Source organism: Mesoplodon mirus, assembly GCF_964341445.2.
Source record: "Mesoplodon mirus genome assembly, chromosome: 4".
NCBI lineage: Eukaryota > Metazoa > Chordata > Mammalia > Artiodactyla > Ziphiidae > Mesoplodon > Mesoplodon mirus.
In genome coordinates, this window is record NC_138979.1 from 34,866,706 (window position 1) to 34,891,507 (window position 24,802).

At 41.2% G+C, this 24,802-nt stretch overlaps 1 protein-coding gene across 1 annotated transcript in view; it reads right to left on the reverse strand.

The window, feature by feature from the left end:
* Window positions 1-205: 205 nt before the first annotated feature.
* LOC309802836 (elongation factor-like GTPase 1) overlaps window positions 206-24,802 on the reverse strand; it is a 62,127-nt gene continuing 37,530 nt past the window's right edge. The window contains exons 9-11 of the mRNA XM_082618724.1: window positions 20,461-21,443; window positions 9,990-10,174; window positions 206-525 (exon numbers count right to left, since the gene is read on the reverse strand). Coding sequence (XP_082474850.1) covers window positions 337-525; window positions 9,990-10,174; window positions 20,461-21,443 — 1,357 coding nt within the window. The 3' untranslated portion in view covers window positions 206-336. The remainder of the gene's footprint in view (window positions 526-9,989; window positions 10,175-20,460; window positions 21,444-24,802) is intronic.

The window sequence follows — 24,802 nt, forward strand, 5'->3', positions numbered from 1 at the left end:
TGGGTGCTCAGTGTAGAGGACCCAGCCCACTGGGGGATATGCACACCCTGCCCCCGGCACTTAGCAGGTTACCCTCACCACAGCATGAGTCTTGCTGCCAAGGGGTTATACATAGGGTAGGAAGAAGGCAGCACTGCAATATTTATAACTTCTTGCCTTGTACCAGAATCAATTGCAAAAACATTTTGGAACGCCCTCTTTAAAATATGATATGGATCAGCTTTATTGAAAGTGAATGCACAGAGATGATGCAGCATAAAGAAATTTTCCCAGTATCGAAGCCTGGGTGATACTTCCTAACTTATTACAAAGAGAAGAATCTGCCAACAGTAGTAGTTACTTATTTTTGCTGAGGGTTCTCTGCTTTTCTGCGTGCTCCACAATCTTCTCTTCCACATAAAGACCCTTCCGCTTTCGTACCGCATTCATGTACTTCCGGGCCTGGTTCTCAGAATCAGCCTTTTCCCCAAAGTGCAAATACTCCTCCTCAGTGGTTGGTACCCAGAAGGGGTCGCTGGGAATGATCTTGTAAAAGAAGGTGACAGAATGTGCTAGATTAGACAAGTGTACTTTCATTTCAAATGCCAATTCATACAGTCTTAGCTTAAGAATAAAATGAAGCAATGAAGAGTTAAGCTTGCTAGAAATGGTAATAAACAAATATGAAGGATCACAGGCGGTATGAACAAATGGAAGTAGATTCAACAAAACTTCTAACATACATATTATTCTTTACTCCTAGAGCCTTTACATAACACTAAGTAAGAAAACTATTAATTTTGAATAATATAATAGAAAAAACTCTCCCTTTCACTAGGATATACCTGGGTATCAGTGTCACTTCACTAATTTTGCCTTTGTCCTCAGCAAAGACCAACACATGTAAGTCCATTCTTGATTATTCTGAGCTTTTTGCTCCAAAATTCAGTGCAGTATTAGGAGTTCGGTATTGCCTACAGATGAAGACCACATTCCACAAGATCAGCTTTATCAGTAATAATAGTGAGATTCTGACTTTTATATGCCTTGTTCTTTTCGTTGTTTTTTCTTATTTCGCAATTGGGAGGAAAGAGGTGGTATTTCTCAAGTGGTCTCAAATCCCAACACTTTTCAATTTAAAATGCAGAAATGAAAGAAAAATTTATTTTATAATAGTCACTCTTCAACACAAGAAAAGGAAATTTCTGTGGACCAGGAAGGGAGAGGTTCTTGGAGGGAGAGAAGAGAGCCCACAGTAATACGTGAGGGCAAAAGCCCCATCCACTTCCCACAGGGAGCCAAGACAGCTGTGCATAGCATGGGCCCAAAGCCACATAAACCAGGTGTGTGGGGACCAGAACCATCCACTCTTCTCTGGAGCTGGAATAACCATGCCTGCCCAGGGCTGTGGCTGAAAATGAGTTGTAGGTCATGAGATAAAAGCTGTCACCTTCTGAAGATCAGACTCGGCCTGTGCTGAGTCTGCTGTCCTGCACCATCCACACTGGTGAAGGCACCAAGCTGAGCCACTGCAAATGCTACAGTTAGAGCTACGGGACTCATGAGGACCGAGGAGGAGAGAATTCCTGCTGAAAATGACCCTGCCAGTAAGATATATAGAAGACAAAAGGAAATCCAGCACCATGAAAGACAGGAGCCAGACTCAACAAAAGGGAGAGTGAATAATCAAATAGAGATAATAAGGTAATCTGAAGAGAAAATTCTAGAGAGTTCATTTAAAAATCCTCCAAGAAATAAAGGAGATGGAGGTGGGGAATAGCATCCATAACACATTAGGCAGTTGTGAAAAAGAAAGAAGTAGAAATCCCAGAAATTAAAATTTTAGACATTAAAATTAAAAAAAAAACAAAGAAACTCAGTGGGTAGGTTAAACAGAAAACTGCTGAAGGGAGAATAATTAAATTAAAAAGACAGACTTGATATTCAGAATATATAAAGAACTCTTAGAACTCAACAATAAAAAAACCAAACAACCTGATAAAAAATGGGCAAAGGACTTGAATAGACATTTCTCCAAGAAAGATATACAAATGGCCAACAAGCAATTGAAAAGATGCTCAACGTTATCAGTCATGAAGGAAATTCGAATCAAAACCACAGTGACGGGACTTCCCTGGTGGCACAGTGGTTAAGAATCCGCCTGCCAACGCAGGGGACACGGGTTCGAGCCCTGGTCCGGGAAGATCCCGCATGCCGCGGAGCAAATAAGCCCGTGCGCCACAGCTACTGAGCCTGCGCTCTAGAGCCCACGTGCCACAACTACTGAGCCTGAGTGCCACAACTACTGAAGCCTGCGTGCCGACAGCCCGTGCTCTGCAACAAGAGAAGCCACGACAATGAAAAGCCCGCACACTGCAATGAAGAGTAGCCCCTGCTCGCTGCAACTAGAGAAAGCCCGCGTGCAGCAATGAAGACCCAATGCAACCTAGAAAAATAAATTTACTTAAAAAAAAAAAAAAAACCACAGTGAGCTACCACTTCACACCCACTGGGATGACTATTATTTTAAAAAAAATGGAAAAAAAGTGTTGGTGAGGATGTGGAGAGGCTGGAAGCCTCATGCATTGCTGATAAGAATGTAAGATGCTACAGCCACTGTGGAAAAGTCTGGCGGTTTCTCAAAAAGTTAAACGCAGAACTATCATACGACTCCGCAATTCTACTCATAGGTACATACCCCAAAGGACTGAAAATAGGAACTCAAACAAGTATCAATACATATACATGCAAGAACATAGCAGCACTATTCACAACAGCCAAAAGGTGGAAAAGCCTAAATGTCCATCAATGGACGAACAAACTATCGTATACAATACATACAACAGAATGTTACACAGCCATACAAAGAATACTGATACATGCTAAATGTGGATGTACCTCCAAAACAGTATGCTAAGTGGAAGAAGCCAGACACAAAAGGTTACGTATTATATGATTCCATTTGTATAAAATGTCCAGAATAGATAAATCACAGACATAGAATGCAGACTGATGGTTACCCAGGGCTGGTAGGGGAGTCTGTGTGTAAGCCCAGATCCAGGAAGGGTTTGGCACATCTCTAAATCCAAGGCAGGCGCGGAAGCTGGAGCGAATGTAACGCAGGGGTTGACGGTGCTGGTGCTGAAGTCAGATCTGCATGACTGGGGCAAGTTACTTAAAGGCATCTTGTGCCTCAGTTCTCTCGTTTGTAAAGGTGTAATATTAAAAGTCCTAATCTCCTATGATTGTATGAGGACTAAATGAGATCATCAATGTATGTAAAGTCATGCCAGAGATGTAGTAAAACACATCACCACTCTCTCTGACACTGAAGAATTCAAGACTAGGGCTACAAGTGTAAGCACAGTTGAATGGAGGTGGAAGGGAAGAGTCTGGAAAGTGGGCAGTGTCTCTGTGTGCTTTTATGAACCACCAGCCTATTGTGGCTGGAAAAACAGACCCACTCAAAGAACTGCTACTGCATTCTGTCCCCGGGAGATGAATCCCTTTGCTTCCACAGTCACCTCTGGGGACCCTGTCTGCCACTCTCCTCCCCCACCCCCAGCCACAACCACATGTCACAACCTCCTAAGTGTGTCAAAGCACAGAGCAGTGCCCTCAGGCTGAAGAAGGATGACATGCTAGGTATGAGGACTCAAGTGTCATCAGGGTATACATCTACAGAGGATAAGCAAAATCTCCAAGGTGCCATTAGCCAAGTATTAGCAGGTTGCTGGGGCCCTGCCACATCCAAGCCTAATCTGACAAGGTACCAGAGTAGTGGGGTGATACTGCTGATCTGGAAGTTCCCACACACTGGTGAGTGGATTCAAAGGTGCTGAGAGGCTGGTGGAAGCCTGGGGGCAGGACAAAGGCAGTTGCACGTGGGGATTTTGTGGCTAGAGACAAGTGGTTGGTAGGAGAGATTCCTGAAACTGGTTGGTGCCACCATACTGGCCCCAGCAGCCAGATGGGACTGGACCAGTCAAGCCATTTCCTGGCCAAAGCCACTGAGGATCTAGGGTACTGTGTTGAAGCTGAGGCTCCCCTCCTCCTTTCCACAGAAGGCCCCCTGTTGCTTAGAGAGGGGAAGAAGAAAGTCAGGAAATGGAACATTTACATGGGCAGTCATCCACAAAGACTATACTTTTAAGAGACTAGTTTTAAGCCAGTTATCAGTGCCCTCCTCTAACTAGTTGGATGATAAACCCATCATAGAATATAAAGAAGCCACATTTCTTAGCAGTTCTCAGTGGTAGCAGTGAATACATCTTTAATCCAGTTTTAAAAAAGTGACAAATTTTATAAAGAGAAATAAGTGAGGTGTTAGTTGGGAGATATCAGACTCAGACTGGCCAATTGAAGACCAGAGTATCCTCTTTTCAAAAATGTAACTTCAGAGCTTCAGAAAGGTCCAGTTTTGCCTGGGACCTCAGCATATATTTCTGAGGTTTGCTCAGTTTGTTTCCCGAGCTGCCAGGGCCGCTTTCTGTGCCCATCTCTAGCTGCCCGGGGGACTCGACCCGATGCGGGCCCACTGCTCACACCTCTTCTGTCCAGCACGGGCAGCTGCTGTTTTCACCTTCACTCCTCCTGTATCTGTGTGGACATCTGGAAGCTTCTTGCCTCAGCATGCCAAAAAAACTCTCAGAAAAGGGGCAATGCGGTACACTTTACCAGAAAAGGACTAGCTTGGTCCAGTCCCACCTGACCATGTTAGGGTCATTTTGAATTTTCCCAGTGGGGTAATGACAAGGCAAACCCAAAGGCTGTCCAGGAGATGCTCCACAGAAAGGCATCCTTGAGGCGACAGAGCAGAGCTTGCTATCAGTTTGGAAGAAAAGATGCTTTCTTCTAACTGGCTCACCCAGAATTCACGTGCCTACAGTGAGAATGTTTTTTTGGCAGCTCCACAGCCTAAAGAGGATGCCATTTTCTAACTCACAGGAAGAAAGGCACCCAAGTGCTAGCTGTTGCCCTGAGCATTACTACAAAAAAAAAAAAAAAAAAGCCTAGAAGAAAAAAGCTTTGGGAGCTCTGTTTCAATACTTTGCCCAATTTGCCCTATGGTTACGGCTGGCAGGTGGCAAACACCATGTCCAAAATACACTTCTTCAGTGCGATTGTGATCACTTCTTCCTTACCCTAAAGTGAACTTTAGCCCACCCCTCAGCAGCGAGTCTTGAGGTTATGCTGACATACATGTAGATCAGCACTGGCTGGTAATATTTTTCCTTCTGTGTCTGTTATTAGCTCCTTTTCTTCCTTTTTCATAGAAGGGTAAAACATAGAAAGAGAAATTATGAGATTGCTGACTTCAAAGGTTTCCTCATGGAAAATGCCTGTAATTTTATTTTCTCTATTTTTTGAAGCACTTTCTCTCAAAAGCTCTTGATTGTAAATTATATGGTGTTGTAGAATACAAATGAAAAAAAGTGCCTTGGAGTGAGAAGCCAGATCTCAACAACTGTGTTATTTCTAAACCTAACTATGGGGGAAAACTGAGACAGCCAGAAAAGATCAGATCAATGACACTTAATTATAATGTAGTTTTCTAGACTTTCAAAAGATTTGAAGCTTTTGGGAACAGGACCATGACAGGTGGCAAGGGGATGACAGAAGGATGGTACAAAACTGGAGCAAACTTTCCTTGACTACATTTTTCTCTCAAGTTATTTATTAAAGGGCGGATTTGTAATGATTAGCTGTAACTAAGTCAAAAACTAATATTTTTGAAAAAACTACTATTAAGTATGTCAGATTAACTTTCAGCTCCCCCCGCCCCCCCTTTTTTTTTAATTTTGAGAGAGAAAGGAGACTGAAAAACCATCATGGTTTTCACATTGACAAAAACCGCCTGTTTTGTAAAACTCTGTTTTGTATTAACTGTTCCTAAATACTTATTATCCTCTTTTTCTTTGGTATTAGTATTTCAGGTGGGCATACAGATGACCTAGATTCTGGGGGGAGGGGTAGGTAGGCACACATTTTCTATAAATCTCAAGACAGTAAATATTTTAGACTGTGGGCCACATGGTCTCTGTTGTAACTACTCAAGTCTGCTTGAAAGCAGCCATATAAAATACGTAAATGAATGGGTATGGCTATATATGAGTATATTTTATTTACCAAAACAGGTAATGGGTCCTAGTTTGCTGACTCCTGAATGAGTTAAAGACTACATTGCCCAGCCTCCTTGTCAGACGGAGCCTTGTTAGATGTGGCGGGATGATGTGTTCTGGGCAATGGACTTGGGCAGCATCCTCTTAACGGGACTATGCCCTCTTAACGGAGTATGCCCTCTTCCCATGGCCTATTCTTTTTTTTTTTTTTTTTTGCGGTACGCGGGCCTCTCACTGCTGTGGCCTCTTCCGTTGTGGAGCACAGGCTCCGGACGCGCAGGCTCAGCGGCCATGGCTCACGGGCCCAGCCGCTCCGCAGCATGTGGAATCTTCCTGGACTGGGCACGAACTCGTGTCCCCAGCATCGGCAGGCGGACTCTCAACCAGTGCGCCACCAGGGAAGCCCCATTCTTTTTTCTTTATTCTGTTCTGCAGCAGTGAATTCCACCATTCTGTCTTCCAGGTCACTTATCTGTTCTGCCCCAGTTATTCTGCTATTGATTCCTTCTACTGTATTTTTATTTCAGTTATTGTATTGTCCATCTCTGTTTGTTTGTTCTTTAATTCTTCTAGGTCTTTGTTAAACATTTCTTGCATCTTCTCGATCTCTGCCTCCATTCTTTTTCCGAGGTCCTGGATCATCTTCACTATCATTATTCTGAATTCTTTTTCTGGAAGGTTGCCTATCTCCACTTCATTTAGTTGCTTTTCTGGGGTTTTATCTTGTTCCTTCATCTGGTACATAGCCCTCTGCCTTTTCATCTTGTCTATCTTTCTGTAAATGTGGTTTTTGTTCCACAGGCTGGATTGTAGTTCTTCTTCTTTCTGCTGTCTGCCCTCTGGTGGATGAGGCTATCTAAAAGGCTTGTGCAAGTTTCCTGTTGGGAGGGACTGGTGGTGGGTAGAGCTGGGTGTTGCTCTGGTGGGCAGGGCTCAGTAAAACTTTAATCCGCTTGACTGCTGATGGGTGGGGGCTGGGCTCCCTCCCTGTTGGTTGTTTGGCCTGAGGCAACCCAACACTGGAGCCTACCTGGGCTCTTTGGTGGGGCTAATGGCGGACTCTGGGAGGGCTCATGCCAAGGAGTACTTCCCAGAACTTCTGCTGCTAGTGTCCTTGTCCTCATGGTGAGACAGAGCCACCCCCACCTCTGCAGGAGACCCTCCAACACTAGCAGGTAGGTCTGGTTCAGTCTCCTATGGGGTCACTGCTCCTTCCCCTGGGTCCTGATGCACACACTACTTTGTGTGTGCCCTCCAAGAGTGGAGTCTCTGTTTCCCCAAGTCCTGTCGAAGTCCTGCAATCAAATCCCGCCAACCTTCAAAGTCTGATTCTCTAGGAATTCCTCCTCCCGTTGCCGGACCCCCAGGTTGGGAAGCCTGAGGTGGGGCTCAGAACCTTCACTGAAGTGGGTGGACTTCTGTCATGTAAGTTTTCTCCAGTTTTGAGTCACCAACCCAGCAGTTATGGGATTTGATTTTATTGTGATTGTGCCCCTCCTACCATCTCACTGTGGCTTCTCCTTTGTCTTTGGATGTGGGGTATCTTTTTTGGTGAGTTCCAGTGTCTTCCTGTCGATGACTGTTCAGCAGTTAGTTGTAATTCCAGTGCTCTCGCAAGAGGGAGTGAGCACACGTCCTTCTACTCTCAAGGCCATCTGAATGAGATGGACGACTTGTCATCTCTAAGATATTCAGAAGCATGAGCTGCAAGTTCTGAAGGCAGTTTTCAGCAACAGCAGCACAAATGAAGAAAGTGTTTCACTTCTCAAGGTCATTACTTTGAAGTGGAATAAGTCTCTCTTCAGTTCTAAGCATCATTTAGCTGCACTGTCCTGTAATCACACATCTGGTCACTAAAACACACGGGGGATAATGCTAATGCTTTTCATTAGGAACTTCAGTAATATATTTACACTATAGACATAGTTCTTCAGAAGTTGCCTTTATAAATCCATTCCTTCTACTTCTTACTGGTTTGTGTTTTTATGTAAAAGTTGAGTGCCAAAAAGCAAAACCAAAAAGCTAGAAGTTTGGATAAGTGGGAAATTACTACCCATAAGTGTGGGCATTAACAAATAACTTAAATGTTTTGTGCTACTGTTTTCTACATAATGAAGTACAGCAATGGCATCTATTCAGATATAGGCCAATAAAACCATCAAAACGTCATTTAGTTTCTAGAAAAAGATGCAAGAAAAATTTCATAGTAAATCACTGTTAAAATGTAGTTTGTAATGACAACCAAAAAAATGTAACCTAAATTAGAACATTAACTTTAGTTCTATCAAGTACTAAGAATGTAACTTTCTCTTTTTAGGGAGAAGCAGACACAATTGAGTGTTTTGGACTAGCAACTTCACTTGTATCAATTTAGACGATATGAACTTGCCCAACTAAAATCAAATTTGCCCTGTCCAAAGTTAGTTTTGCTGAAGTGTCACCTTTCTTTACTTTGCCAGATTCACTTGACTATAGAATTCATTTTAAAGAGAAAGTTCTCCCTCAATTATTCCCATTCCTCTATACTATCTAAATTTAAACTGCTCCTTGGAAGCATTCTAGAGAAAGGGACCCAGCTGGCTAAAGAAAGTGAAAGAAGTAAAAAGAGCTTAGCACTGAACCTAAACCATGAGCTTTGTTTAAATAGTTTAAGGAAAAAGTCTGGATTATTTGTGTGAAGTTGAGTGCAATGCCACATTGCTGAGAGAGAGCCAAAAGGAACATGACACAGACTCTAAGAATGTTGACAAGAAAACAATCTTCATGCCAGGGAGGGCCTACCAGTGTCAGGCACTAGGCTAGATATTCCATATACCTTATATCTCAGGGGCAAAACAAACTCAGGGAGGTTCCACAATTTGTCCAAATAAGTGGCAGAATTAATATTTGAAACCAGGACTTCTCAACACCAAAGTCAATGCTCCTTCCACTAAACTATACACCTCCACGATACAAGAGAATAATGTGAAGTTACTTAGGTCCCCTGTAAACAGTGACAACAGAACTTTCTTAAAACCACCTTTCAAACTTACAACCTACAGTTTAAAAATGCTATTCCTGACCTTAAGGCTTTGTCTTGAAACATAACACATTGCTTTCTGCACATGCCCTACAGCTTTCCTTCACTGCTTCTCACACAGGCACCCTCTAACCCAATGTCCTTCTCTCCTCCTGAGCTGCTAGCTTCTACCTTTCCTTTAAGGATCTGTTCACAAAGGCCGGTCTGACCTCCCCGTCCTTTCTTGTTATTATTTTCTTGCCCTAAGTTAAAAAACAATGTGTTCACAATCTTCTCTTCTCTCCCAAGCAATGTGGACCTGTTAAGTTTGCATTTCTGATTACAAATAAGGTTTGCCTTTCACCTACCTTTCCCTACACTGACAATGAAGTGTTTTGATGAGCCATTTTATTCCACAACACTTGAAAGCCACAGGAGCCTCGAATCTCTATAATGGGGACTGAAGAATATGTAACACGTAATAATTTAAAGGTGTCCCTTGTAAGAAGCATAACTGTTTGCCTTTAAATGCTAGAAGTACTTTTTCCCCAGAAGAAACAATACCTTAAAGTTTCACTTTCAAAATATCTGTGGTTTTCTTATCTACAGTATTATCTTTGGAGGGAAAAAAGGGATTAAATGTTCTGTCTTAAATTTTACATCAAATGAAAAAAAATGAATATATATGTGTGTGTGTATTACACAGCATATATAACCTAAGGGTCATTCAACCTGGATGAAAAAATGCCATCTGCTTTGTCCTGTCCATTTGACTAAGCAGAGCCAGAGGAAGGCCACATGGCCTGGGAAGTAGTCTGCTACTCTTGGCGCCATCTATAAGGAAGCACATCCGTAGATGCAAAGGAAGGAATGGGGATTTGGATTCTTACCTCCCAGTGGCTAAATATCAGCTGCGGGCTGGCCAGGCCACTTGTCCTCTTCCTGATTTCATCAGCAAAGCCGAAGCTTTCGGCCACGGGCAGCACAGCCTTGATGATGAACATGTCCGTCCCCTCTTTCATTTCCTCTTGTAGCACTCGACCTTCTCTCTTTGACAAGACCGCATAGACCCGACCTGCAAAGCCATATACACCTTTTAAATTCATTGACCGGTTACACGTCTTGAGCGACACAACGATGGGACTACTCCTGTACCCTGTAACAATCAACTAATGATTAACTTTGTTCCCAATAATTTTGGTTTATAAAAGCATGGGAAATTTTCATGTGTTTATTTAAACAGTAAAGTGTGACAATTATAGAAAAATTAGAAACAAATGATAACAAAAGGTGAAATAACCCCAAACTGCATTACCCAAAGACAATCCCCTCAATACAGCGTGAGAAGCAGGAGACATTAAAAGGAACTTTTGATACAATTTCACTACGAGGTGTCTTTGGGTCTGAAATCCAACGAGATGAGTGTGACTGGGCTTTGTAAATGTTAAAATATTCTAATAATTTCAAGACATTATTAATGTGATGATAATTATCATGATGACAAGCTATTTGGGACTGGTAAGCAATCAACTGGCTCAATGACATTTTTATACTAAAAATTAAAGCCGCACATATATATATGCTTGCTCGTATTTGTTTTAAGCTGATAATATTTCAGTGGTACAAATAGAAGGGTTTTATTACCTGAAAACTGATAGTCTGGAATCTTTAATGTCTGGTAACAATTTTTACTGCCACGTCACAGGAATTCTAGCAAATCCTCTTGGCTAACACTTTTACTTCATCTTTAGGCACAATTCTGCCTTCCACTCGGGAGGGAGACCCCTTCCCCTCTGACTGGCTTCTGTATGACTGCCTCTGGGTGCTCAGACTATCCAATCAATTAGTAAGCAGAAGAGACTGCAGAGAACAGAGATAAACTGGAGATCACAGACAACTGGAAGGAACTTGCTTTAGCTAACGCGTACACTCATTAAAGCCCCCACTTTCACCTTCCATTTAGAAAAAATAATTTTAATTACGTAAGTGATCTATAAATATATTAGCCTTAAAAATATACACATTGCAGTGAAGCAGAGTGCAAGTCTCCTCTGACTACCACACTGAGTTCTGGACTCTTCCCTCCGTCCTAAATAACTGGGTAGTGATCTGGTGTGGATGCCACCTTACTTATTTTTTATTTTTTAGACTAGGCACGGAGGACACAGGGCAAACTTTTCTCTCTGACTTAGATTTCCCCCTGGTGGTGTTTATTAGGAAGGATAAAGGAAAACAAATGGCAGGAAACCCACTGTATCGCAAGGCTTAAACATTAAAAAAACCTTAAAAACTCCGGCAGACCTTCTGCATCTCTTGGCTTAGCATCAAAACAAATAAATTAAAAATTCCATCAGTGATGACAGGCACAGTTGTCCTCTTCCCCACTCGCACGCCGGCCTCCACAGTTTCCCCTTCTTCCTGCCCCACATGCCCTAAGGGACTGCCTCTCGCGTCTTCACTGTGTGCTCCTTCTTTAACACCCAGGCTCTACCGTTTGCCCTGAGCTCTATTAAAACTGCTTCCTTGAAATTTCACAATAATTTTCATATTCCTATCCTAAATGTCTTTTTCTCAATCCTCATTCTCTGTGATTTCTCTGCGGTTTCTGCAGCTACTGATCAACACCCTCTCTGACAAATCTCTCCAACCTTAGTGTCACCTTCCTTTGACCCCTGGCCCTCTAACAACCATCATTCTACTGTCTACTACAATAATTCTTAAGGGTATGACTTCTTCCTAAGAGTATTCATTGAGGCTCCATACCCTTCTCCAAACAAACTTTCCCTTCAGAAAGCCCATTCATTTCTCATTTGTGTGGTTAAATTATTAACTTTATGTCTGGGACTCCTGGGACTCTATTTCTAAGCCTGGCCTCTCACTGGACCTCCAATCCCACATTTACTGGGACTGTGGCTGCCAGGGCATCTCCACGGTGGAGCGCAACTTCCTTTTAAATTCAACGTGTCTAAGACACAGTACATTGCCTATTGCGAAAGGCAACTCCACTCCTGAATTTTAAAGTCGTTTCCCCTGTCATTCACACTAGAAATCTCAGTCAGAGAATCACAGAACAGTGGGCTAGAAGGGAACTCAGGGGTCAAGTTCTACCACAGTAGTCATTTAGATTCTGCTTGCATATGTCTAAAACTCACTTCCTCCCAGGGCAGGCCATTCCATCTTTGGACAGCGCTGATTGGTAGACAATTCTTGAGCCCCAAGTTTCTAACCATTAGGCCCAGTTTTTGTCCTATGGGACAGGTTTAACCCCTCGTCCACAGACCAGCCTTTAAGCTACTTGAAGACAGTATCCAGCCTTCTCTTCTCCAGTCTCAACACCTCCTCTTTCTCTGTCACGACCTTCCTTTCCTGTCCCATCCTGACCACTTTCCTATTTGAATGACTACAATTTATTTACGTTGCTTTTGGAAAGCAGTTTCTAGAACTGAAAGCCGTATTTTAGGTACAGTCTGAAAAGCTCTTGAAAAAAGCAGAATAATTAGTCTTTATTAGTGATCCGCTCTAGGTTATATATGGCTTGCCTGAGATTCTTATGAGAAAAAAAAATTACTGTAATAGCTACCATGTGTGAACTAGTCATCTTTATTTACTCCTCTACCTCACTCTAAGGAAAGTTTTAAGGTGGTTTATGGAAGTAAATACAGAACAATGCGGTGGGCAGGGGGAAAGAATGAGTAAATTGGGGCAAACAGACTACGAGGAGCTGGGCCAGCAGGGACGAGCCGCCTGGCTGCTGCTGCAGAGGCTGGCTGCTTCTCCCCTCCTGCATGGGTCGTGCCAGCAGGCTTGGATCAATCATTATAATTGGAACTGAATGTAATTAATCATGTCATTTTGGGCCATTCCATTTTAATTCCACTAAAACTAAATCCTAAAACTGGGACACAGTGATGGATCACTGAACAATGGAAACCAGCTATAACAAAACCTTCCAAATACACTTGGCACTCATGACAGGTGTGTCCAATGCTTGGATGCACTCAGCGACCCTCTCCACTGCTGAGGTTACACTGAGAAATGAATGCAGTCCTATCAATGAGGATTTCTGACCCTGTGGCCCCTGAAAGAATATTTTGATACCCCTTCAACTGGTCATAACACCTCAGGCATTTGTTCACTCACTCAAAGGAAGATCACGGTGCGCCCTACCGTACGCAAGGCACCAGGGAAGAGGCATCCGTCAGGAAAGCAGCAGCAACAGAAAGGTTACTTGCCTGAACTGGTTTTGAACAGGGCTCCACTTTTAATGACTACACTATAAATGTCTCAGCCTGTACTCCAGGCCCTCTATGACCTGGCAGGAACCCACCACTCCAGCTCCTGAAACTGCCAGACCCTAGAGCACAGAGCACAGACTCTACGCTCTAAGCCAAGGTAAACCCCTCACTGCCCACAGGACACGTTTGAGGTTTTTCCACTCTGAGCTCACAGTTTCTCCAACTCAGAATACTCTTAGCCCAGCTTTATAGTCAAATCCTTTTCATCATTTAAAGACCATTCAAAAACAACTCGTTCCACAAAGTGTTCTGTGAGATCCCAAGATCAAAATAATCTCTTCACCATTTGGGCTTTACTGAACCTAATCTGTTCTTTTGTGGCATTACAGATTCTTATACACATATTTTCTTCTTCCATAATAGGCAGTTAAGATTGGTCTGCAGATTCTACCATCTTTAGAGCTGAAAGTTTGGCAATTAAAGGTATGTTATTTTTTTTCAGAATTTAGGAAAGGAAGCAGCTGTCCACAGCAATGTTTTCTCTAATAGTAAACAAACAGGAAACAATGTGAATTTCCAATTTGGGGATGATGGGAAGTAAGTTACAACACATCAAATTGATAGGATATTATGCAGAGGTTAAAATGAAAATTATGAATACTAAGTAGCCAAATGGAAGTGTTTGTAAAACAAATAATAAATGTAAAAAGCAAAACATCAAACTGCCTCTACCATAATGTATAATAGCTATGCAAAATGTACTATTATGGACAAAGATGGTAAAAGAAAATGAAAAATGATAGGCTGACTTCCAAGGCGGAAGATTTTTCTTTCATCTTGTGGTTTCTGTTACTGTCGGTAACACTTGCGGTATAACTTCAACTAAAAACACACACACACAAAGAAATCAGTGGGCATTTCTTATTCTTATAAACTAGGTCACACAAACCTCTTTTCCTTTTGTCACAGAACAACCAGACTGCTAAATCAAGCAAATGTGGTCGACAGGATGCAGGTGGTCTTCAACCAAATATGAGATAAAGTGTGCTGTGGACGGAATGGGGAATGTGGGCTGGTTGCTATTAGATAGAAATGGATGTTAACAAGTCACTCCCACCCTGGAAGGATGTCCTCAGTGAACTGTCAGTGCTCTGTTCACAGCTCTGTGCCCTTACTATGATAATCAGCCACTTAAAAATTCAGAAGGCATGGTGATCAAATCCAAAGTTGACATGAAGCTGGCAAAGGTAATAAATTCTTTGACAGAATCAGGATAACTAGGTAAGGACCCAAATTTAATAAGACACAGTATGGGTAAATGCAAGGTTTTACTGTTGGGTTCAACCAACCAGTGTCCAGGATTAGAAAGGTAATGCTGCACAGCAGTGTCTATAAAACCAACTGGAAAGGAGTTTACTTTAAGTTCAACAGAGGTCTTCAGTGCTGTGGTACAAAGAAAGCCAATTTAATACCTAGTTGATGAACTCAAAATTATTCCATCCATCATCAAAGCCCATTTCAAAGTACAATCACTTTCAAAAGATTTACCCTGTTTTGAATTTTGCTAATCCAAATTTCTCATAAAATTTCACTAAAAACCCATATTTATTCACTAAATTCAATTGTATTTTACTAATTGTTTTACATAATTAAGCTTTGTCACCTTAACTTATTTCTCAAAGCAGGAACCATGCTTAACATAGTGCTGGCATATATAGCTCAATAAATTTTTGTTGAATTATGAAATGCTGGTGAAATATAAAAAGAACTCCAAGTATGAAATAAGAATAGGTTTTTAAAAGTAAACAGTAATACTTACTAAGAATGTTTCTGATACATTAAAACACATATGTTTTAACAATATAAGCATTTATCCCTACAAATAAAATAGAAGAACTATAATAATTGTAGATGTGAGTAAAACTAACACTAACAGAAAAAGTTATATTTTGTATGTGAAGTTATTGCCAAAGGTAAAAACAATGGAGAGCAAGAATGAAAGACGTTAACAGGTTATTAGAAATATGAAAAGAGACAATTTACTAGTCACATGATGATCAATTAAAAACACAAACCAATTCTTATGTCCGTTCAAGCTCATAAAAGGCAATTTTCATGGGTAAAAAATGAAAATAAAACCAGTTAGGAAAGCAGGTTTTACAAGTAAAGGAGGTCATTTTCTTGGGATTATTTCCCCAGACAAAACAATTTTAAGATGATTATTTTTTCTGCAAAATTTCCCATTTTGACCATAAGCAATTCTATACATTTATAAAAGGATTGCTTATTTTAAAAATCTGTGTAGAAAAGAGTTTTAAAAAGAGACTAACTCATCTTACTAAATAAAAAAGACCTGACTTGTCCTTTTATTTGTCTTGTGCCAATTCTTGGAGAATTAAAGGAACCAGCAGCAGTCTGAAGTTTTCCTGGAAGATCTCTGAATATCCAGGGAGAAAGCAAAAAGCCTCAGGAACATAGAGGTCTCCTCATTTCTTTTTCCAGGTGAAGGTGGTGATTTAGAAAGAAAAAGGAAAACACAAGTGAAGAGCTGAGTATCCTGATAGACCTTGGATACTAAAAACTGGTCATCATTACCAAAGAATCCCTCAAAACAAGAGAAAACAGGCTTAGGAGGAGATTCTCTAGTCTAAGCAAGAAGGCCTCAAACCAATTCAGGAATAAAAAAAATTCCAGATCAAATCTAAACACAGCTTCTTTGTAAGGCAGTGGGTGTGGTAGCCAGTTGATCTCTGAGAAATGTATTAAGAAGGCTGACCAGCGACACTGGTACAGACTGTGTACAGTGGACCCTTGAACAACACAGGTCTGAACGGTGTGGGTCCACTTATAAGTGGATTTTTCTAAGTACATACTATAGTACTACAAAATTCGCAGCTGAATCTGCCGATGTGGAGCCATGTATAGGGAGGGCCAACTGTAAAGTAATAAACGGATTTTCAACTGTGTGGTCACTCAGCACCCCTAAGCCCCGTGTTGTTCAAGGGTCAACTGTACTAACCAATCCACATATACAAGGTTGAGATTTGTACCTGGATAAGGCAAGGCAAAGACATATTCTGCTCCTAAGGGAGAAGAGGGCATATAACCCTGAAGGCTAAGATAAGCATCTATTCCTAGAAAATGCCAGAACTGACTCAGCTGGCCAGGTGACAAGTGCCAGGATGAAGATCAAAGTGCAGGATGACAAGTGATATTCAAGGGACTGCCTAGTCACATGCAGGGTCCTAGTGGTGACTTCCTAACACAGATGGAAAAATGGACACAGAGGACTGACTCAACAAAGGTGACTCAACAGTCTGCTGGGAATCTCCAATAAATGCCAACCTAGCTTCATGTGCTGTGCTGAAAAGCTGTCTTCTCAGAAAGGACAAATGCTGCTCTAAATGGATTATGTAAGGAGAGATGGCCATTTGGGGAGGAAATATGTGTTCCTATTATGCTGGGAATAAGGGAGGGAAAGACAGGCATAGATAGATCTACATGGAACCTAGACTTTGGGAAGGCTCATTTCAAACACATAAAGGAAAAGAAAAACAAAAAAACAAACAGGCTTTAGGATAACAAACCCTAAGATAAAATTCCTTTGGGGAGTAACAAGAGTCTGAAAATATCAATCATGAATGATCCCAATGAGAAAAAAGGAGGAGAGATCCTCCCCACTCAAAATAGCTAGCTCCAAAATCTGTTGGGTCATGGAAGGCACTCTGTTGTGCCTTCTGACTCCTATTTTAAGAGGACAGGCACAATAGATAGAAGAAGAAGAAGATAGCCAACAACTAAGGGAGGATCATAGTATGTCCTGGATGTTGAAAACTAGAGTAAGGCGAGCCTACCACGTAACAGAGTTAAAGACAACAAAAAGGGTCACAGCTACAACTTGGAGAGGCCAGTGTAACATTAATACAGGACAGCAAGAAGGCCAGGGTTGGTTCTCAACACCTACGTTACCTCCATTCTCTTCAGTAAGGAGAATGAGGAAGAAACTACAGCAAGTAGAACAAACATGATAGAAGAATGCTGAAGTTCAAGATAGCTGAGCAGTTGATAAGTACCTGGCCTTCTTAAACGAGTTCAAGTCTCCAAGACCAGAATTCTATCTCATGGCCCTAGAGAAATTTGCCCTTTTGAGAACTTGTGGATAGCAGGGTAGCTGCCAAACTACAGGTAAAAGGCAAATGATAAATGAACTTTTTAAAGGATAAAAGCACTGGTTTCCATAAACTACAGACTAGAAAGCCATACACTAATTTCCTACAGAATTTTAAGAAAACATTATAAAGATTTGTATATATTTATAGAAGCATGAGGTAAACCTTTGGAGATGACACGGACTTTCTAACACAAAATGCTATCAACCTAAGCTTATTTCTTCTTATAAGATGGTTGGTAAGTTGATAATCAGGGGAATGCAATATATACAAAGGACCTCAACTTCATCACAACATTCAATTCACTACTTATTGAGTTTCACTTCTCACCAGACAAGAAAAGGACACATGAAAAAAAATTTTTTAATGAATCAATGTGTGAAGATTATGGTGTTGAGGGACTTCCCTGGTGGCGCAGCGGTTAAGAATCCGCCTGCCAATGCAGGGGACATGGGTTTGAGCCCTGGTCCAGGAAGATCCCACATGCCACGGAGCAACTAAATAAGCCCACGTGCCACAACTACTGAAGCCCACGTGCCTAGAGCCTGTGCTCTACAACCGCAATGAGAAGCCGGCACACGGCAATGAAGAGTAGCCCCTGCTCCCCGCAACTAGAGAAAGCCCGTGCACAGCAATGAAGACCCAACGCAGCCAAAAATAAATAAATTAAAAAAAAAAAAGATTATGGTGTTGAGACTTCTTTTTCTTGGCATTAAAAAACCCCCAAACTTCCTTCACTATTGTTGTAATGTTTATTATGTATTTTACACACACACACACACACACACACACACACACACACACACACAACCTAAGGGAAGAAATTAATTGTATAGACCCAGTTTACTTGTATGTAAATATAGGAGTTCTACATAATTTCAGTCACTAAAATTTAAATCCAGCTTTTGGGGGAACAAAATAGAAAGACAAACTCATTTAAAAAAAAAATGAGTTTGATCCTAACTTCTCACAAGTGAACGACAAGATGCAACTGCTGAACTGCATTAAAAGAAGAATGCTGTACCGCATGTGGGAGGTAGCAGTGTGTCTGTGTCTGTACGGGTGAGATGGTATCTGGGGTGCTGTTTATGGCTGCTTTATTTAAGAGGGAGGCTGACCGAAGGAAGTATGTCCAAAGGACAGCAACTGGAACAATGGAAGGATTAAAAAAAATCATATCCTGAAAACCAGGTGAAGGATGTGGAGCGTTTTCCCCTAGATATAAAACTAGAAAACGAATGCTCCCCTCAAATATATGAAGTGCTACTGCACGTAAGAGGGATGAATGGTGGTATGAATGGTGAGAAACCAGCAGGAGACAAGACTTTTTTGCTCAATATGAGAAATACAGTTTAATCCCGGAACTGGCTGTGAGCTGCCCATCAACAGAAGTATTCAAGCAGAGGTGGTATAAGCATCTGTCAGCATAGGAGAGACTGGAGAAGACCTCTGAGGTCTTTTTTTGAAGGAATTAAGACTGCTTGATTCTAATTCTACCTCTGCCTTCTTAAATTAAGAAGGTTCTCAATGGAAATGTGAAGAACACCTGGGAATGGTCTAGATCGGTGTTCCTCGAGCTAAGCTATGGATTCCCTGAGATGTTAATAGGTTGCTGTATTCAAGTAAGGTTGAGAAGCACCACATATTCCAGGCCGTATCTGCAAATCTGACTCACAGCACATACTGGCTTTAAGCCATCCCAGAGTAACCAAACCTATGTACCTGAGTTTAACTCAACTGTTTTTGAAATGCTGCTATGGGTGCTCAGTTCCTCTCACAGGAACCTTACTGTGATGCAAGGCTAAATTTCTTTTTGGGGAAGAAAACCCCCAACAATTTAGATTTATGCTTTTAGGAATTAATCGGCAAAAGAACCTTACCAAAAAGAATGTAAAGGAACCACGTATTGACTCAAAGGACCTCAGAGCTCGAGAAAACACAACAATTTGGTCCACTCGCTCATCCAGTGCTCAATTCCCCCTTCTACCCTCCTCACCGCTGAAGCAGTTCCACGATCTCAAGAGGGTAAAGAGAACTACCGTGTGCCAGGCATGGTTCTAGGTCCCATATTTGTGTTCTCATGATACTCTTCACAACCTCCAATGAATTATTACCTTCTGTTTCAGAGGTGAAGAAAATAAGTCTCACTGAAGTAAAATCTGTCAAAAGTCAAAATAGGGCCTCCCTGGTGGCGCAGTGGTTGAGAGTCCGCCTGCCGATGCAGGGGATACGGGTTCGTGCCCCGGTCTGGGAGGATCCCATATGCCGCGGAGCGGCTGGGCCCGTGAGCCATGGCCGCTGGGCCTGCGCATCCGGAGCCTGTGCTCCGCAACGGGAGAGGCCACAACAGTGAGAGGCCCGCATACCGCAAAAAAAAAAAAAAAAAAAAAAAAAAGTCAAAATAGCTACCAAGTGCCAGGGTTCAATGTCTCCTGAGATCTTAAAGGTTCTTCTCCCAAAGAGAGAAAAATCAGCAGTAGGATCTGATATAATAGTTAGCAGTGGATAAAGTCCCAAATAATTTTCTTCTTCAGAAGACACCCAGAATTCACAGAAGCGCTTTGTGTTAGGAGTACGAGAATGTCACCTTATTCTCTGATCATTGTCACAACTTTGGTTACCCAGACTGATATGGCTATTCCCTTGTGAAAAACTACTGCACGGGTCTGGATGGTAAAATATATGAGAAGTTTAAACCTCATTTACCAGACCTTCTGTTGCAGAAAAGTCTTTCTATTTTTAAAAAATAAAATATCCTAAGTTGGCAAAACTTCCACTCCCTTGCCCCCAAGATTTTAATATTTAAGGCCTCTGGCTTTCTAAGATCTTAGTTCCTGAAAATCAGATGATAATGTAGCTTCTGCAAAAAAAAATATTAAATGAGTTTAAGCTTTCTGATCTGGGAGACTTCCGCTGTTATTCATGGTATTTCTCAGTCTTTACCTTTCTTGCCTTACCGAGAACATCACTGGTGGCCATGATGTCACATGTGTACATTGCTGCCATCAGACGCTGAGGTTTCACTTGCAGTGCATAGCGACAGGCTTCCTTCATGGTGGCAATGAGCTGTCCTGAGAAGGGTCCATAGCAGTCAGTGAGTGAAGACTCTCCTTTCTGGGAAGCCCTCTTCTCAAAGGGCTCGGAGCAGCCACCTTGTAGGTCTTGGTGTTCATCTCTACCAGAACAGGTTTCACCTTCCCCCTGTCCCTCTTTTACCAGATCACTTTGTTCTTGATTCTGTTTATCACTTACTGTTTGGTCTTCAAATTTACTTAGGTCCCATTTTTCCAGAACAAAACAGACACCCATGAGAGGCTCCTCACACATGGGGCCAGAGAGGGTTGCTAGCTGGAAGCCACTCACGATGCTATTGCCCAAATCTCGATATCTACTGGCTTCTTTTGAAGCTTTGCCATCTGGGCCTGTCCACACTGAATTCTGAAAATCTTTACTTTTATTTACTAATATGTTGGGCCCACATTTTCTTGGGCCAAATGACCAGATTTGGTCAACAGTGTTCCTCCATTTTCTCCCTGTTAGATGTTGCTCTAGTTTTCCTTTGAATTCCCAAATTTTCTCTTGGGTCTTCTGGTGAATCATCTGAGTGTTTTTACCCTCATTCAAAGAGGACATCAATTGCTCCATAGAACGAATCAAATCACTATTTTCTTCCAGAATCTGAGTGACTTCTTCTGGAAGGGGCATGGCTCGAACACTGAGTGTGGCAAGTTTATTGGGGGTTGTCATGGTGATTAGCCCACCAGAGTAAACTTGGATTCCTTCAGGGATTCTGTTTTGATCTTCTTTTGTTTGGTGTATGACTGCAACTTTTTGTTGTTTGCCTATTTCTTCATTGACCATGTCAACTTTGGGGGGTTTTGTGATTGTTTCTCTGAATGGAATAATGGGTTCAGATACACTGATTTGAATCTTTGCAAACCTACAGAGTCAAGAGAAATAACACAAGGTTATAAACAAAATGGCATCAAAACGCCCATGTAGAAATACTACATAATGAATATTCTGCAAAAACATAGAAATATAAAAATTATTTTACTAGGAAATATTGGTAATTTACATTATATCAGAATTCAAAAACCACTTTCATTTCAGATTCAAAAGACCACCTCTAATGGGAACAGACCTTCAGGGAGTTCTTTGCATATACTAGAATCTCACTGCTTTGTTCATTCTCAAAATAAATAAACCATGTATTTAGATAAGAATGTTCTGAGTGGAGAATAAATGTTTTAATAAGATTTTACATGAATTCTTTAAAATAATATCTGCCACTTTAAGAATCTGGAGAAGAACAGCTCAATGATTATAACTCTAAAGAGACAAAAAAAAAAAAAAAATCACAGAACTTCAGGATATCCAGTCAAATCCTGACAGTGGATTTGGCTTTGATGTGGCTCATGGTGAGGCTGGCAAGACCTAGGAGTTTGTCTAGAGTAGCACTCTCCAAAAGATCTTTCTGAAGTAATGGAAATGTTCTATATCTGTACTATGATTACAGAGATATGTGGCTAGTACAACTGGGGAAACAAAGTTTTTATTTCATTTAATTTTTTTTTTTTTTTTTTTGCGGTACACAGGCCTCTCACCACTGTGGCCTCTCCCGTTGTGAAGCACAGGCTCCGTACACGCAGGCTCAGCGGCCATGGTCCACGGGCCCAGCCGCTCCGCGGCATGTGGGATCCTCCCGGACCAGGGCACGAACCCGTGTCCCCTGCATCAGCAGGCAGACTCTCAACCACTGCACCATCAGGGAAGCCCCCATTTAATTTTAATTACATTTAAATAGCCACACGTAGCTACTGAACATTTGAAATGCGGCTAATATGACTGAGGGACTGAATTTTTAATCTTATTTTATCTTAATTTAATTTTAAATAGCCATATGTGGTTAGTGGCTACTCTACTAGACCGCATAGGTCTTGAACCTCATAGGTCTTGAACCTCAGTCTGGCACCAAGTCAGAAAGCCCCCTTTCTCACAATGTGTCAAGCTTATTAGTTTCATGCTGCACTTTTCTCCAGATGAGTTACAAGTTCACAGAGGGCAGATTCTGGAAACTGGTATGGTCTGATTCTGATGACAATGAAACCACGCAATCTTTCTTTTTCTCTTATTTTCTGTTTACCTCATTCCCAGGTAATACTAAAGGTTTGGTCTGGTCTACTATTGGCAAGGTGGATGGACATATGTATAAATGTACATATATATGTATGCACACATACATAAATGAGTGTGTATGTATACATATATAAGAAATTTTTGGATTTTGGAACAATGCTTTTTCCCTGGGAAATGTTATTCAGTAAGGAAATTAAATACTAAAAGTAAAAGGTTTTGAAATGCTTACTTTTGATTCTAGACTTGTTTTTGCTTTCTATATTTTGTGAGTTTAGGGCAGGAATTTGGTTTATCTGATTTCATACTTTGTGATAAAATTGAAAACTCAATGAATGGACGGTTTTCTAAAAATGTTACCAAAACTGATTTTAGAATACAGAACCTGAACAGATCATAATGTATGGAAGAAAATTAAAATTTTCTAAAAATAAAAGTCACTTCCAAGAAAGGTTTTGGTTTTGCCAGTGAGTTTGTTTACTTTCAAGGATTAGTTTATTCCAATGCTATATACATTGTTGCAGAATACACAAGATGGATGTCTACCTGACACTGTATTCATTTAAAATTACTCTGATACTTGAACCTGACAAAGACAGCAGACATACACAAAACTGTAGCTCAATCTTACCCAAGAACTGAGATATAAAATCTAAGATAAAATAACAATGACAAAAATGGATATATATGTGTGTGTTTTGGTTTTTTTTTTTTACTAATCACTTATTATGTATGAGGCACTGTGTTAAGTGGTTTACATGTGATTTCTTTAGTAGGTATATTATTATCCTCATTTTGTAGAGGAGAAAATCAAATAAGAAAGGTCAAATAACTTCTCCAAAGTCACAGAGCTAGTAAGCTGGGTTTCAAATCGAGGTCTGACCTCAGAATCCATGCTCTTAGCCATTATGCTATAATGAAAAATCCAATTAAACAGCATATTAAAGGAATAATTCACTACAACACTAAGTAGTTTTTATTGTAGGTTCTAAAACTTGATTTGTGTTAGGACATCTGTTAAAATATCACATTAAAAGTGTCTAATAGGGCTTCCTGGTGGTGCAGTGGTTGAGAGTCCGCCTGCCAGCGCAGGGGACGTGGGTTCACGCCCCAGTCCGGGAGGATCCCACATGCCGCGGAGCGGTTGGGCCCGTGAGCCATGGCCGCTGAGCCTGCGCGTCTGGAGCCTGTGCTCCGCGGCAGGAGAGGCCTCAACAGTGAGAGGCCCGCGTACCTCTAAAAGTGTCTAATAAAGTAATCTATGTAACCATCTTTAAAAATGCTAAATTGGCATTCAATAAAATTTAATACCCAATCCTGGTTTTTAAAAAAGAAAAGCACTTAGAAATCTTAGAAACAGGAAAATATTTTTTTAGTTATCTTTATTTAGAGAAAATATGTTCAACATACTTAGAACATTCAAGAAAACCAACTGCACAGCTTTGAAACTATGAGAGTTGAGTACTATGACACTGTCTTATTTTCCTCCTATTTACCATAAGGTCCTATTTACCATAGGGTCAAAAGGGCTACTAAAAGTCATATTAGTCCTTCCAGTTTCTAAGGTTCCCAAGAATTCTTCCATAGTCGTCACTTATAAGATTAATTAAAATCACTCCACACCATGGAAGGGGACGTGTGCGTTTGGTTCTCACACCTACAAAGTGCCTCAGGGCTAAAGTTTCTTTAAATCTTGGCAGTGCAGAGCCTGTGATTACTTCAAAAGAAGTGCAGTAGACTCCGACTACATCAGCAATTCCCTGTGGCTTCCTGCCATATCTGATCATGACTACCTTGAGAGGTGTAGGATAAGAGCTCTGACAGTTTCTCTGGCCTAGAGATCACAGGAGCCTCCTTGTCTCCCACACATGTACATAACGCATTCCTGTACATGTGTATCAAAGTCAAAAAAGCTTATATATTAGAAGGCATAGGCTCTGTCCTATGAGAGGTAAAAAAACCCTCTAGCATTATATATATGTTCTTATTCTAAGTATATAATTGTAAAATTTAACAGTCATATAGAACAGTACACAAAACAAAACTCTACTGGATCTATGACTTATCACAACATGAACACCATGTAAATAAACCACTACTCAAGTTAAGAAACAGAACATTACTAGCCCTCAGAAGGCCCCGTTATGCATTCTCCCAACCCCA